At 38.2% G+C, this 13575-nt stretch overlaps 1 protein-coding gene across 1 annotated transcript; it reads left to right on the forward strand.

The window, feature by feature from the left end:
* Window positions 1-17: 17 nt before the first annotated feature.
* Window positions 18-11223, forward strand: LOC110043057 (scaffold protein ILK-like). Its single transcript, XM_020748463.2, has 13 exons — window positions 18-450; window positions 796-961; window positions 3007-3102; window positions 3582-3678; window positions 4526-4573; window positions 5149-5178; window positions 5963-6051; window positions 6282-6391; window positions 7062-7183; window positions 7931-8052; window positions 8745-8844; window positions 9001-9131; window positions 9479-11223. Exons 1-13 carry the CDS (start codon window positions 362-364, stop codon window positions 9623-9625), a joined length of 1347 nt encoding a protein of 448 aa, XP_020604122.2. The 5' UTR covers window positions 18-361; the 3' UTR covers window positions 9626-11223.
* Window positions 11224-13575: the final 2352 nt, after the last annotated feature.

A 13575-nucleotide genomic window follows, 5' to 3' on the forward strand; every position in this document is an offset into this window, starting at 1 on the left:
GTTCACAGGCTAAGTGGTTGTCTGGTCTTGTATTAACCAGTGTAAAATGCGGATGATCCTGGTCTGGCAGTTGGAAGGAAAAGGAATCCGAGAGAAAAGGGGGCGTGAAGGAACAGGAAGCAAAATCCACACACCCCTCCCTCGATGCTCCACACCCCACCAACAACAATTGTCTGCTCAGCGGCTTCCCGCCAAAACGTACAATATTTGTCATTCCTGAAGTGATTACGTCTCACCGCCCAAAGAAATTTCTCGCCTTTGATTAAGCCCTTGTGCATTAATCATGCGTATTGCCGAGTGCTTCCGTTCTGTTAGCAAGTTAAGCTGTTAAATTTGTACACATCGGAGCGATTTCCGTGCGATGGAAGATATATTTTCGGCCTCGCGGGAAGGCAATTTTCGATTTGTCAAGACATGGCTAGAAAACACTTCGAACGACCTAAATCAAGGGTGAGCAGATTGTAACATTGAAAACACTGTCACTTCTGGTTTAGTAAAGAACTACAAGGAATGACTAGAAGCAAAGATTTTGAACTTTAGAAATAGTCGTTATTCGTTCGCCATTCAGCTAGCTTTTATGATGAGAACTCAATGTAATCAGCTTGTTGGCTTCACGCAAGTTTTCCAGCATATTGAGCTGTAGTATTGTACTGTATTGTTCTACAGCTGTTTATTTTTTTTTTTAAAAAGTTCAACAATATGGATTATTCGCTTTTGAAGTTGCATTCTGCTGAAACTGTGTTTCTTTTACCCTTCTGGTGTCAAATCGATCGTCTTTATTATGATTTATTACAGTGACGACCATGGCTTCACCCCGTTGCTTTGGTCAGCAAGAGAAGGCCAGACGGCTGTGTTCGATTTACTTTTGTCTAGGGGAGCAAGAATAACTGCTTTGAACGATGGCGGCGATAATGGATTGCATTTGGCAGCGAGTAAAGGAAACAAGGAAATTATTCAACGGGTAGGCATATTTTAATCCCTTGCTTGAAAATTCTAAAATATCGGGGGTCAGTCACTACATGTAAACAATGAAGAGTTTAGCGCAGTAATTTGCTTTCAAGAAAATTAACTCGAGATTTGCTAAAGTAAACAACAGATCTCATCAAGGAGTGTTTTATGACCTTGAAACTTGGATGGGTTAACAAATTAACCGTTTCTTTTTGTCTTGTAAATAAAGTGACTCAGTGAACAATACGCGATAACCTTTAAAATTCAACAAATGTAACCTTTATTTTAATTCACATGCTAATGTATTTCTGACAAAGGGTGTAAATTAAAGAGCTGCAAATCTCATAAATGGAGATTGTTATTGAGATGGCCTAATTTTTGTTTTTGTTTTTTTTGTTTTGTTTTTTGCCCACATGACTACATACACATCACAACAACACTGTTTTCAACTGAGTTGGTTTTGTTAGGATCTCTTACATCTGAAGCAATTTTGAAACAGCACTATCAATTTTGTTGTTTTACTGGGTGTGTCCTTCAGTAAGGAAATCTTGGTTACAAGAACACAGCTGAGGAACCTGGCCAGGATCAAACCCAGTCTTCTCTGTCTGGAGTGGAGCAGTTTTAACAAACCACTTATAACAACCCCTGTTCTTCATTGTGGTTGCATAAAGGCTAAACAAGCACAGGCAGTGTGAGGGTGATCACTGGTAGCCTGCAAAAACAGCCATCCTTCTTTATGCCTAGCCTGCAGAGCAGATGAGATTTTTTCAAGCAAGCGCTCACATCGCAAAAAGTTTAGCGGCCATCTTGAATTTTTCATGCAGTGGAAGACTGGAGAGAGCAAGAAGGTTTTACCAAGGGGGTGAATGATAGGCAAGAGGAAGGATAGGGTAACATGGCGGGCTAACATGGCAGTCGCAAGGTTGTAACGCTAACTCGCCCCTATAAGATGCCTGCACTGCAGGTTACTTTATGCCCCAGCCCAAGTGGCGTTTCGCGAGAAGGAAGTCTGCAATTTACATTTTCAGTGGTAAATCACAGACGTGCGAAATGTCACTTGGGGCGGAGAGCGATGAAGGACGGCTGTTTCTGCAGGCTAGATCACTGGTTAAATCTTTGACTTGCCAAGATGCCAAGCCCTTTTTTTATATCTGTGACTTAGACTTAATATATGTTTTAGACTCAGATATCATTGAAAACACAGAAAATTTCTAGATCAGAACAAAGGTTTCCAAGACCCAATTTTTTTTTATTACCACTTGCAACCCTACCTGGTTACAGTTGGTGTGTTGTGTTCCTGCACAAGACACTTGATTCTCACAGTGCCTTTTCTTCATCCTGGAGTACAAATGGGTACCAACAAACTTTCACTGCAGCCTGATAAAAGGCTTTGATGTAACCTGCCTCACACCCAGAGGGAGAGAAACTCTTGTAGTCATTTAATGCTATGGAAACTGTGGTGGACTCCATTAGTTCGTCAGGACCAGTGCAACTTTACCAAAGTTACTATTGAAACTACTTATTTACTGAAAGCGAGGTCTTAATGGGAAAATCTGAAACCAAGACCTTGCTGTATTGAGCGAGCAAGATAGCAAGGTCAATAAGGCAAAGTCAAAAATTGAGATTTTCCTGTAAAGACTGAGTGTCCGAGGTTAATAAGTTGTTTATTACAGGGATGGATCTAGAGGGAGAGTGCAGGGGGTGCGCACACCCCTCCCCCCCTTGAGATAAAGCCTTCTCCTTCATATTCACTTATTAAATTTGTTTACCTTACCAGTCAGTTTCGCCATTCCTTGGTGGTGCACCCCCTCCTAAGAAAAATCCTGGATTTACCCCTGTATTATATGGCTTTTTGCTTTGTTTTGGCAGGCCCATAATCGGCCCCCGGGCTTTACAGGAGAATAATGCCCTAGAATTAGCCAATCAGAGCGCATGTTATATCCGCTACTAATACTATCCATATAATAAATATATACCATAAAACATTCTTAGGTTGATTGTTTCTAACCTATTGTCACACTGGCTGAACTTAGTTCATTTGGCTGGTTTTTTTTGCAGCTGCTTAAGAATAAGTGTCCAGTGAATGGAATCAACAATCATGGAAACACACCTCTTCATTATGCATGTTTTTGGAACTCTGAGACTTGCGCTGAGGTAATGCAGTAATTCTACAATCATGGTACAGTAAAACCTCGATATAATGAAGGGTCAAGGGACTGGCAAACTATGTCCGCTATTACAAGGTTTTTGTTGTATGAGGGTTCTTTTCCATATCACTATTGCTGGGGCAGAGAATTATTAATACTATTTGTTATACCAAGAACGTCATTAAATAAAGGTTTGTTAAATCAAGGTTCCACTGCACATAAAACAGGAACTCTGACTTACTACTCTTTGTCTCATTTCTGCAAGAGAACAGTTAGTTGCCATTCAGACAGTTACTCCACTAAAACTGCATCCGCAAACAAGGTGACACCTCCTGTTTAAGGGGGCTCACCAGTACCAGTATAGCATTCACCAGAGGACAACACCTGAGGTCTCAAATAAGACTACACTCAGACAGTCCTTGAGGTATCCTCTAATAATAGTTAGGACCATAGCTGACTTTTGTTATGTTGTTCATATATTTATAGGAACTTGTCAAACGGGGTGCCTTGGTATCACAGTGTAATAGGTATGGAGAGACTCCACTTGATAAGTGCAAACCCTACTTGGCAGAAATTTTAAGAGGTAAGAAAACAAAATTGTGTGTAAAGTGTATAATATATTCTTGCTGTCAGGCACATTTGAATATTTCACAGAAAATGCACCAGTTTGATATTACAGTGGAACCCCACCTTACAGTCACCCCCGCTTATAAGACCACCTCATTATTACGGCCATGTTATTCCGGCCTTAACAAAAGCTCAGTCTTTCATTTCGTATTTAAAGAACCCCTTTAACTATGGCCACCCCATCAATACGGCCAGATTTTTGTGGCCCATTGGTGACCAGATTAACGGGGTTCCACCTTATTAGGTAAACTAAATTTGTTACTAAATAAATTCTTTGTATTATTATTGGCTATAATACCTAATGTTAGCTTTTCAGTGCACTTTGTTGGTGTAATGGCCATGTTAGGTTGTGCCAAACTACTCCTGAGATGAAATAGAACGAGATCAAACAAGCTTGATATATATATGGTTGAAATGCTGCATGCCATAAAGCATAACATAATGGTTCGATTAGGTATTTACTGTACCCAAATTTTCCCAGAAATTCAGCTATTCAGAGACACTATACTAGATCATTGTAGAGCCGTTTGATATGGATCAAATTTCAGACATAACTCTCTGAGAGAGGAGAGAGGCTGCTTGAAACAAACTTGTAAAGAGAGAGAGTTGATTACTGAATTAAGGTGACTGCCTACTTTCTCATCACCTCCATTTTCTATTGACATTACATATCAGAACACAATGTACCAACAGAGAGATGTAATTATGCAATGGGTGGCAAGCATTTAAACTTGCTTGAGATATGCATCATGCAGGAAGATACAGAACAATGTTGCTATTAAATATTATGTTCTGTTCCACAGATCTGGCTGCACAACTTGGGCAGGACCTTAAAAGAATACCATATAAAGGTGATTAACAAAGTCAATATTACCAGAAATCTGATTTCTCTATTCACACAAAACAAAAGAACCAAGCTTGGACCATGATCTAATTGAGTTCTTCTTATTTTAGCAAACACTTCTAATAAGTTCATGCTGAGAGCCTTAACACAAGGGCATTTTTATGTTTTGGTGATATGGTGTCGTTCCAGATACCACTCTTTTTTTACTGAGAACTAAATTAGAAAGTTCTGGATGATATTTTTGTGATACCGCTTAAAGAGCATCCAATATAGCCTTGTCACCTCCACTAATGTGTGCTTGAGTATGGTAAAAAGAAGCTTAATACTAAGTAGGTGCCTAGAAAAACAATTTAACAGTGTTTCTTATTTAATCCATTCCATACAAACCTTGCTCCTAAAAATATTAAATACGTTAATCACAACTACAGTGATTAGAGTGTTGATAAATGAAACTTTCTACACTGCTGTCCTACTTAGAATTGATATAATCATCTGCCATGTGGTGGACATACATGTAGATGCAGTGGCTGATTTTGTTTATAAATAATGCACAGTAATGTCAGAAATCGTTTTATATTCTAGATCATCATTCAAAGTTGGGCAGAAAAGATGGTAGGGTGTTTTGTACAATGTTTGTCTTTTTTTAACTTGAGGTGCTTGTCATATGTCTCTTGAATTCTTTGCATTTCAATCAAGTTTCTCACTGATGATATTATGAGTCAAAAACCTGTTGACCCTCTTGATGCTGTCATGAAGAAGTTTGAAAGTGACTGCTTGATTGTGTTTATTGCATTATGCTCTAACTTAGGGTTTCTTTCATTAAACAACAGTAAGAAGTGAAAATGTATCATGAGAACCTGAATCACACTGTACTGACAGCCTGGTGAAAAAAGGGTGTGCGTAAAGTGTGAGTCAGCGAGCCATGCAAGCCAACATGCAAGCCATTCAATTTAGTCTAAATAACTGTCTGGTTAGCTTATTTATAGAACCTGGTTAGCTTATAGCTTCCAAGAGTAGTGTTCCGTAGTTATCTTGCAGTTAGCCTTAAAACCAGTAAAAATTATTGGTTCACATGACCCCAGGCATGGCTTGCTTGCAGGTTAGCTGGTTAGTTCTAAATAACACTCCTTTTAGCCAAAATAGCACTCTGTTAAGTAATAGCACTCTGGTTAAGTTAGCTAGCATGACTCACTTGCTCATCTATTGTCTACCCTCTGTCAAAAATATTAATTCTCTGTAAACAGCTGTTTCAGTAGTATTTGAGAATTGTTTGAGTTTAACAGCTACTTCCAGCTAATTCTGAAAATTATTTCATTTTTCCCCTTTGATTTAAATCTTACTAATACTCTCTCAGTAATAGCTATGAACTTATGTTTCTTTACCCATCATTTTTAAGATTTACGGGATATCAAGTCAAGACTTTCATGGATCCAGCCACAGGAGATTGACTTGACAAACAAGATAGGCAAAACTGTTACTGGAGAGGTACGGGCTTAAATTAAATAACTCTTCCACTTGGGAGTTTCCATAAGAACCTAAAGACTTGACAAATGTACGTTTGAATACAGTCCCTAACTTATATGTTGTTGCATGGGATGTTTGCTTTAATAAAATTGTGTTTTCATTTACTTATTATTGTAGCTAGTAACATTAGGCTCATAAAGAAGCTAGAAGTCCACTTAAATTATTTTGTTGTGTTGTATGTACTTTTTCAGGTTTGGAAAGGAAAGTGGAATGACCTCAATATTATTGGGAAAAAACTTGCAATAAAAATTGTCAACAAAAGAATATCCAGAGACTTCAGTGAAGAATACTCAAAATTAAGGTAATGCTTTCTGTCATAATGAGATAACAGTTAATGAATGCCATTATTATATGGCTAGCTCTGTGACTGGAGAAGATGAACTGAATCCTGTGCTGTCTGTGATTGGCTATCTGAGAGGGCAAAATGGCACTCTCTTGCCTGCTCGGACTAACCCCTGTGTCCCGCAAGAAAACACTCTTCTTTTTCCATATAATAAATCTTTTATTGGTCAAGCTTGCGCAGTCAAGATGGCTCGATATTGGCCTCGTTCTTTTTGGGTTTTTTTGCATGTCCATAAACATGCTAAAAAATACTTGCCCAACATCCAGCCATTTTGACCTCAGGCTTGCTCAATAACCCACATCTATTGTTATCATTTACATATCATTGTTTTGAAAATTAAAAGGGGAAGAAACTAAAATAGACCAATTTAAATTGTTTGATGTACGAAACTTAGTTCTACAGGTTCCACAAATTAATACCTTAGGAAGATCATAATTAGCATTTTATCAAGACTTTTTGTAGTTATATCCATATTGGTGTATTATTTTATCCAAATTATTGTTTTGTGTGTCATCGGAAAGAGAAGTTTAAAACACATCACTGCTTGAATTAAAAAATTTAAACATGAAATCTCAGTATTCTAGTTATCAATGCTGTTTATATAGACTGAAATTCTTTTGATTTCCAGAATATTTTCCCATCCAAATGTTTTACCTGTAATTGGTGCAGTCAATGACTCCAAGCACTTGATAGTGCTTTCACAGTACCTCCCATTTGGCTCACTTTACAATGTCTTACACGAAGGAACAGGTGAGTGGGAAGCAAATAATTTTTCGTTCACACTCCCTGACTCCTCCCTGAACGCCTTTCACAAACAGATAGCAATCAAGCCTATCTCTTGATTGAACTCTATAAGAACCAACTATGCTTAACAGAAATCTCTCCTTGTGTGCTTGGTTCTTCTCCTGCTCAGTTGTCTCCTGAGTCAAGGGACAAATTTAATTATCGAGATTTGACACAAAAAGAACAAGCTGAGAACAGTAGATCAATAGACATCCATGATGTGTATCTGATACATTTCTTGCTAGGTTTTGAATTTTGAACATAGCACAGGGACCCTAAGGGAGGCGCGGTGGCCGCATGGTCAGTACGCTCGTCCTCGGAGCCAGCGGTCCGGGTTCGAGCCCTGGCCAGGGACACAGTTTTGTGTTCTTGGGCAAGACACTTAACTCTCACAGTGCCTCTCTCCACCCAGGAGTATAAATGTGTACCGGCGAATTGTTGGGGAAACCTAACAAATTGCGGGGGAGTGACCTGTGATGGACTAGCATCCTGTCCAGGGGGAGTAGAAACACTCCTAGCCACTTCATGCTACAGAAATCGGGATAAGCTCCAGCAGCTATGAGCCATCGGCTCTAAGGCTTCACTTTTACAGGGACCCTAGCAACAAGGTGACACCAGCCAGGCTTGAAACAAAACTTCTTTCACGCCTTCCAGTAGGTGCCACTTCTTCCCAGACCCAGAATTAACAGTACATCTGTATCATAATTCTGACAGGTATTATTGTGGATCATGAGCAAGGCATGAAGTTTGCATTAGATATTGCCAAGGGAATGGAATACCTTCATTCTTTAGATCAGCTTATTCCAAGACTGTATCTGAAAAGTACACACATCATGGTAAGTATAAACTTGTCTAATAACTTTGGGTTTTGTGATCATACACTGTCCATTTGTTTTTCCCTTGCAACATAAATGAAGATAAACAAATGTGACAGCAATCACAATGGGAAACATTGTTAGTATTTTCTGAATCAACTGCTACAGCCAGTTGCAAAAGTAGTTGAGACATCCTACCTTAACAAGAGACAATTCTTCACTGCACCATCTCATGTAATTCCCCCCACCTCTAGTTTCCAATATTGTAGTTAAGCAATATCATGTACACAACATACATGAACAACATTGAATGGGGGCTGATTGTTATTTTGTGACAATTTTGTTATTTGTGATCCAGTTAAGGAAGTTAGGCCTTTTTTGTAATAAAGTGTATCTTTCAATGCTACATCCCTTGCTCTGTGGAAGGTCACTGGAAATTCTAAGAGAGTGGGTATCTCAAAAGCCAAACTTTGTATAGGGAAGTATAAGGCTTAACTAGACTTTTTGAAATGGTTGGAGGGCTTAAAATGGAAGAGATGTTCATGTGGTAGGGTACGAGTGCATGCATTTACACTTGCAAGTTACTCAATTTTCTAAATGAGTGAGAGATGTGCTATTAATTACTATATTCAAGTATGTTTTGTAAGCCCCAATACTAGGACTTGTGTAGCTGGTTATTAAATATGAAATATTTATCACCTTTTGTGTTCTAGATTGATGATGACCTAACAGCAAGAGTCAGCATGGCTGATTATAGATTTTCCTTCATGAATCTTAGCAAAATTGAAAGCCCTAACTGGATGGCTCCAGAAGGTTAACCATGTACTATTGTATTATCAGAACGTTATAACCCCTTTTACTGACTTCACAGAGCAATCAAATTGTGTTTTGTTTATTTGAAATTTCGTAATTTTCCACTACTTGCATATTTTTGTCTCATGCAAATTTGGTAACATGTGTTCTTTATAGTTCTTCAAAAAAGCCCTGAGGAAGTTGATCAGCGTTCAGCGGACATGTGGAGTTATGCAATGATCCTTTGGGAGCTTGTCACAAGAGAAGTGCCTTTTGGACACTTGTCGCCAATGGAAGTCGGCATGAAGGTAATAGGGTGATACACTTTTGAATTAACAGTATTAGAGACAAGGATGCAGAACTAATGTCTTGCCTAACAACACAACACAATGTCCCCACTCAAGGCTTGAACCCGAACTGCTTAATCCAGAGGTGAGTGCACTAACCATGAGGCCATTGGCCGTGCCTCTACAACTAAAACAAAAAGCTCCCTCTTATTATGGGTTAGAATATTTATTATTGGGGTTTCATTGATTTTAGTTGACTCAGCCTAATGTTCTTATTCTCACTGAACTTTCAAACCAAATTTTCAATTTAGACAAGGTTAGAAACAAGTGAGTAACAATTTGTATGACAGATTTTTTTTTTGTTTTAGGTCGCTCTTGAAGGTTTAAGGCCATCTGTTCCCCCTGGTGTGTCATCACAAATGTCGAAGCTTATTTCTATTTGTTGGAATAATGATCCAACTAAAAGACCACGGTTTGACCAGATACTTCCAATTTTAGGAAAGATGGCGCAATAGAATTTATTGAGTCAACATAGATGAAATAATCACCGTTCCCTAGTAGTGAATGTGTACCAGGTATCAGAAAAAGGGCTAGGTCTCACCCCTTATTGGCAATTCTTTCACCTTTATTTATATGAAATAATATGTTTATTTACTGAAGAAAAACTTGGCTATGTAACAAATAGGATCACCCCTGTAACATAGAAAAAAAACTTTCCTACAAATTGATATGAATTCATTTTTGTAAACATATATAAGCGTTTAAAATCGAAAATCAAATTCTGTCCTCCTCTAACAACTGTCTATTTCTGTAGTTCTTGTCATCATTTGAACATTTTTCATTTGAGGACCACAATAGATTATATGGCAGGAGAAACAATAAAGAGTAGCGTGACTCGTGTGACAGGAAAATCGAAGGTCGTGTGACCTAGCCCTTTTAAGCGTGATACTGGTTATTATATAATTATATTTCTGTGAAGTATTGTTATCAAACTTTTTTGGGATAAGTTATTTTTATATCAGCTGTTTTTATGCGACGACAAGTAACGTAATTTTTGCTGTAATTTTGTATTTTTGTATAAACAAGAAAAATAATTTGAAGAATACTATAAGCAATTAACGCTTCCATCAAAAAGAACCTGGCAGTTTGTAAAAGACTCTTTTATAGATTTCTAAAACCCTCTATACATTGAAATTCGACCGCCGTTCTAAATTAATTTGCTGGTGACACGAAGTCATTCTTGCGTACGAGGCAGAAATTTCCTTAAACCCTGTAAACAAGAACTTCTATTACAAAAGGGATGGTAACTCTGACTCCCACATTTTACAGCTTTTGAGCGCAAAATGCAAACTGTGTGCTTTTGAGATTTTGGAATGAAGCATCCTTTACCACTGGCAAAGTGTAATTTAACTTGCTTATGTAATTATACCAAAGATGAAACATCTGTCGCCGTGGTAGAAAATGCCCAGATTGTTTATCAGCTATGTACACGCTTTGATGGTTGACCAGGCCCCTTTAGTGTAAGGTCTAAGAGTGATGATTTCTCCTAATACAGCGGGTTGTCTTTATATGGACTTTAATGCACGGAGTACCTTAAAAGATGCATCAAATCCTTCGATGAGAATTATGCGCGCATCGGTGTTTAAGGATGAACAATTTTAATTGAGAATTAGAATACTGCGGGTGTTTAGCTCGAAGCAAATAGAACCAGATTTAGACGATTAAGGCTTATATTTGCAGACAAACTGTTACAATTTGAAGCCATTTTATATGCGGGTGGTGTCGAATGTCATCAGGGATAGTTTTGTGAAAAACATTTCTAGCAGTTTGAACAGCAGTGAAGCTTTGTGTACAAGACGGAGTAGAAATGAACGGCAGTGAAGCTTTGTATACAAGACAGAATACTGAGAAATATGTAGATTGGACTTAGTACGTTTATTCTCATTTTGTGTGATAAAGCTTTCGAGACTTCCTCTCTGAAAACAAAGCAGTTACGTAATAAAAGTTTTATTTTACATATTTAACAAACTATTATCAAGAAAAATACTTACCAGTAATCTTTGTCAAGTACATCGTACAGTTTCCTTCAAAATAAATCAATATTTTTTAACTATGTGAGCGAGTCATCCTGTGTCGATTTTTTAAAGTTCGCTTTTGTTTACTTACTCTCTGGGGAAACTTTAAAGTGTATACTGAGTGCACAAGTCATGTTTAGAAAAATGGAAAAGTAGCATTGCATTTACACAATTATAATAGTTATCTTTTCATACTGTGGAAGGTTCCAGTTTATTCAATTTGTCGCAAAAACTTGTACATGACTTGCAAAAAGTTTCGGACGATTTTAATTTCGGACAAAAAGTGTCGGAAAATAAAACAGTCCGAAATTTAACTAAAGCGTCCGAAGTATTTACAGTTCAGTCGTAAACTTTAACGTAGCTCCAAAGCTCTTGATTTACCTTTTGAAAGGAACTCTGGTTGAGGCAACACTGCTTGAGATATGTAACGGTATGATTTTCTCCTCGGGTTTCACAGCTGATGTTTTAACCTAATTCGCGTTTTTTACACGTAAATTCACTTTGGCTATGTTTCAGCAAAGTGTCCGAAATTTCTGTCCAAAATTTTACCAAATGAGATAAAAAGTGTCTGAAATTAAACGTCTGGATTTTCTTGCAAGGAATGTAGGTGCGATGGAGATTTTTACAAATGGACAGCACTCTTTTGTACTTTTGACCGGTCACTCACTGGGGACTGTTCGATTTGCTAACAGAAGTCTTATTTTACTGTGATTACCAGTTCTATTCCTCTGAGATCCAACGGGCAACCTGAGCAGGGTCCTCCGTTTTTCGCTGCTCTCTCGAATGACAATGACAACGACAACGATAACAATAACGATGACGATGACGATAATGATAATGATAATGATAATGATAATGTAATGATAATGATGATGATAATTATAATCAGGAGCCATAATCGGGGACGGAGACCTTAAGTCTCGGGATTCGCGCGCACCTATGATATGGAACAATTTTTCTATTTTTAGAACAAATTGCGCCATCCTGACGTCATATATCCGCGCGGATTCACGCACATGTCGGGGGCTCTCGCGTGGATGTTGTCGCGTTGCGTGATCAAATGGTGAGAGTTGAGAGATCCTCTTGCGTATTTTTCACAGCGATGGCAGGGAATAAGGCAGGGAATACGAACCAGGGCGCTTATATGTAGTTTTATGCTCTGAGCTAGCGGAAAAGGTGGGTTTTTCGGGGTCGAAAACAAGACTTCAATCTCGCGCTGGGAATGAATAATAAGATCTGCTCACGCTAGTTGTAAGCTAACGCGTATGCTTTTGCGTTTGTTCTGACTTAAGAATATAGCAAGAAAACTCTCTACTCTGGTATCGAGTTAATTTGTGAATTTCTCAGACAATGGTTCATCATAACCAAAACCTGTTTTCACGGTTTCTTGTTGTTTCTGCTTGTTTGGTGAGTTTGCAAAAGTTTTTGAAAGGAAAGTCTGACGCGTACAATTAGCTCATTTGCATAGTGCAGTTCGTGCACTTTCAAGTCGGAGTCGGTGTTTTCAATTGTCAACAAATCTTGACAAAGATTTCTTTCGTTATCTTTTGTGCTGAGATGCTGTGACAAATTTCACGAACGCAAAAAGGCTACTAACATCATGTGTGTTTCTTCAACATAAGCATAGTGAAGTTTTACACTGCGAAAATGAAAATAGACAAGGAGTTTTGATAACTCGATCAACTAAATCGAAATCGTTATTCCAAGTTGATTAAAGAAAGCGTCATCGTAACTTTGCTGATTATTTCTGCTTTATTCACCTATTTTCAGCTTAGCTTTTAATATGTTCTCAAACATTTATCAATCTTAAACATATTTGTAAAAAAACTATAGAGTACGCTCGAAAGAAGCGTAAGAGTCGCACGAGGCGATATGCTGAGTGCGACTCTAGCTTCTTGAGTGCTTAGCAAACCTCCCAAGTGCATCCATAACTCAATAGTACACGCTACGGCGTTTACCATTTGTTTTATAACATAACATTGAAACATTGGAACAACAGAAGTCTTTTTATTGAGCTTCATCACAAAACAATGTAGTCTTACATGACAAGAGAAAACAAGCGCGCGAAAATTCATTCATGACAACCGACTGCACACCAGTAACTCGATAAAGTTTCATCTTCACACAACTGTGAAGACAGTTTCGCATTTCTCGGAGAAGGACGTCGGCCATTACTTTGGAAACAATGTCTGTCAAAAGATTTGCTTTGTGAACATTAGCACACACGTCAGCAGCGTACACCTATGGGCAAATAGTAGACGCTAAATTAACTAATCAGAGCGCGCGCTTTGCTTTAGTTATGTTATAATTGTTAACTAAAAATAGAATTATTGTCCCATATCGTGGGGACAACCCCAATACTAGAAATGGCGCGCGCTTACGGTCTCCGT

The sequence above is a fragment of the Orbicella faveolata genome, unplaced genomic scaffold, assembly GCF_042242905.1.
Source record: "Orbicella faveolata isolate gen_17 unplaced genomic scaffold, um_ofav_v1 contig_35, whole genome shotgun sequence".
Lineage (NCBI taxonomy): Eukaryota > Metazoa > Cnidaria > Anthozoa > Scleractinia > Merulinidae > Orbicella > Orbicella faveolata.

Coding starts and splice junctions, on each gene's coding strand:
- LOC110043057 (XM_020748463.2), top strand. CDS start 362: ATGGAAGATATATTTTCGGCCTCGCGGGAAGGCAATTTTCGATTTGTC. Junction 4,574..5,148: donor TAAAAGAATACCATATAAAG/GTGATTAACAAA, acceptor TTTATATTCTAG/ATCATCATTCAAAGTTGGGC. Junction 8,845..9,000: donor TAACTGGATGGCTCCAGAAG/GTTAACCATGTA, acceptor TGTTCTTTATAG/TTCTTCAAAAAAGCCCTGAG.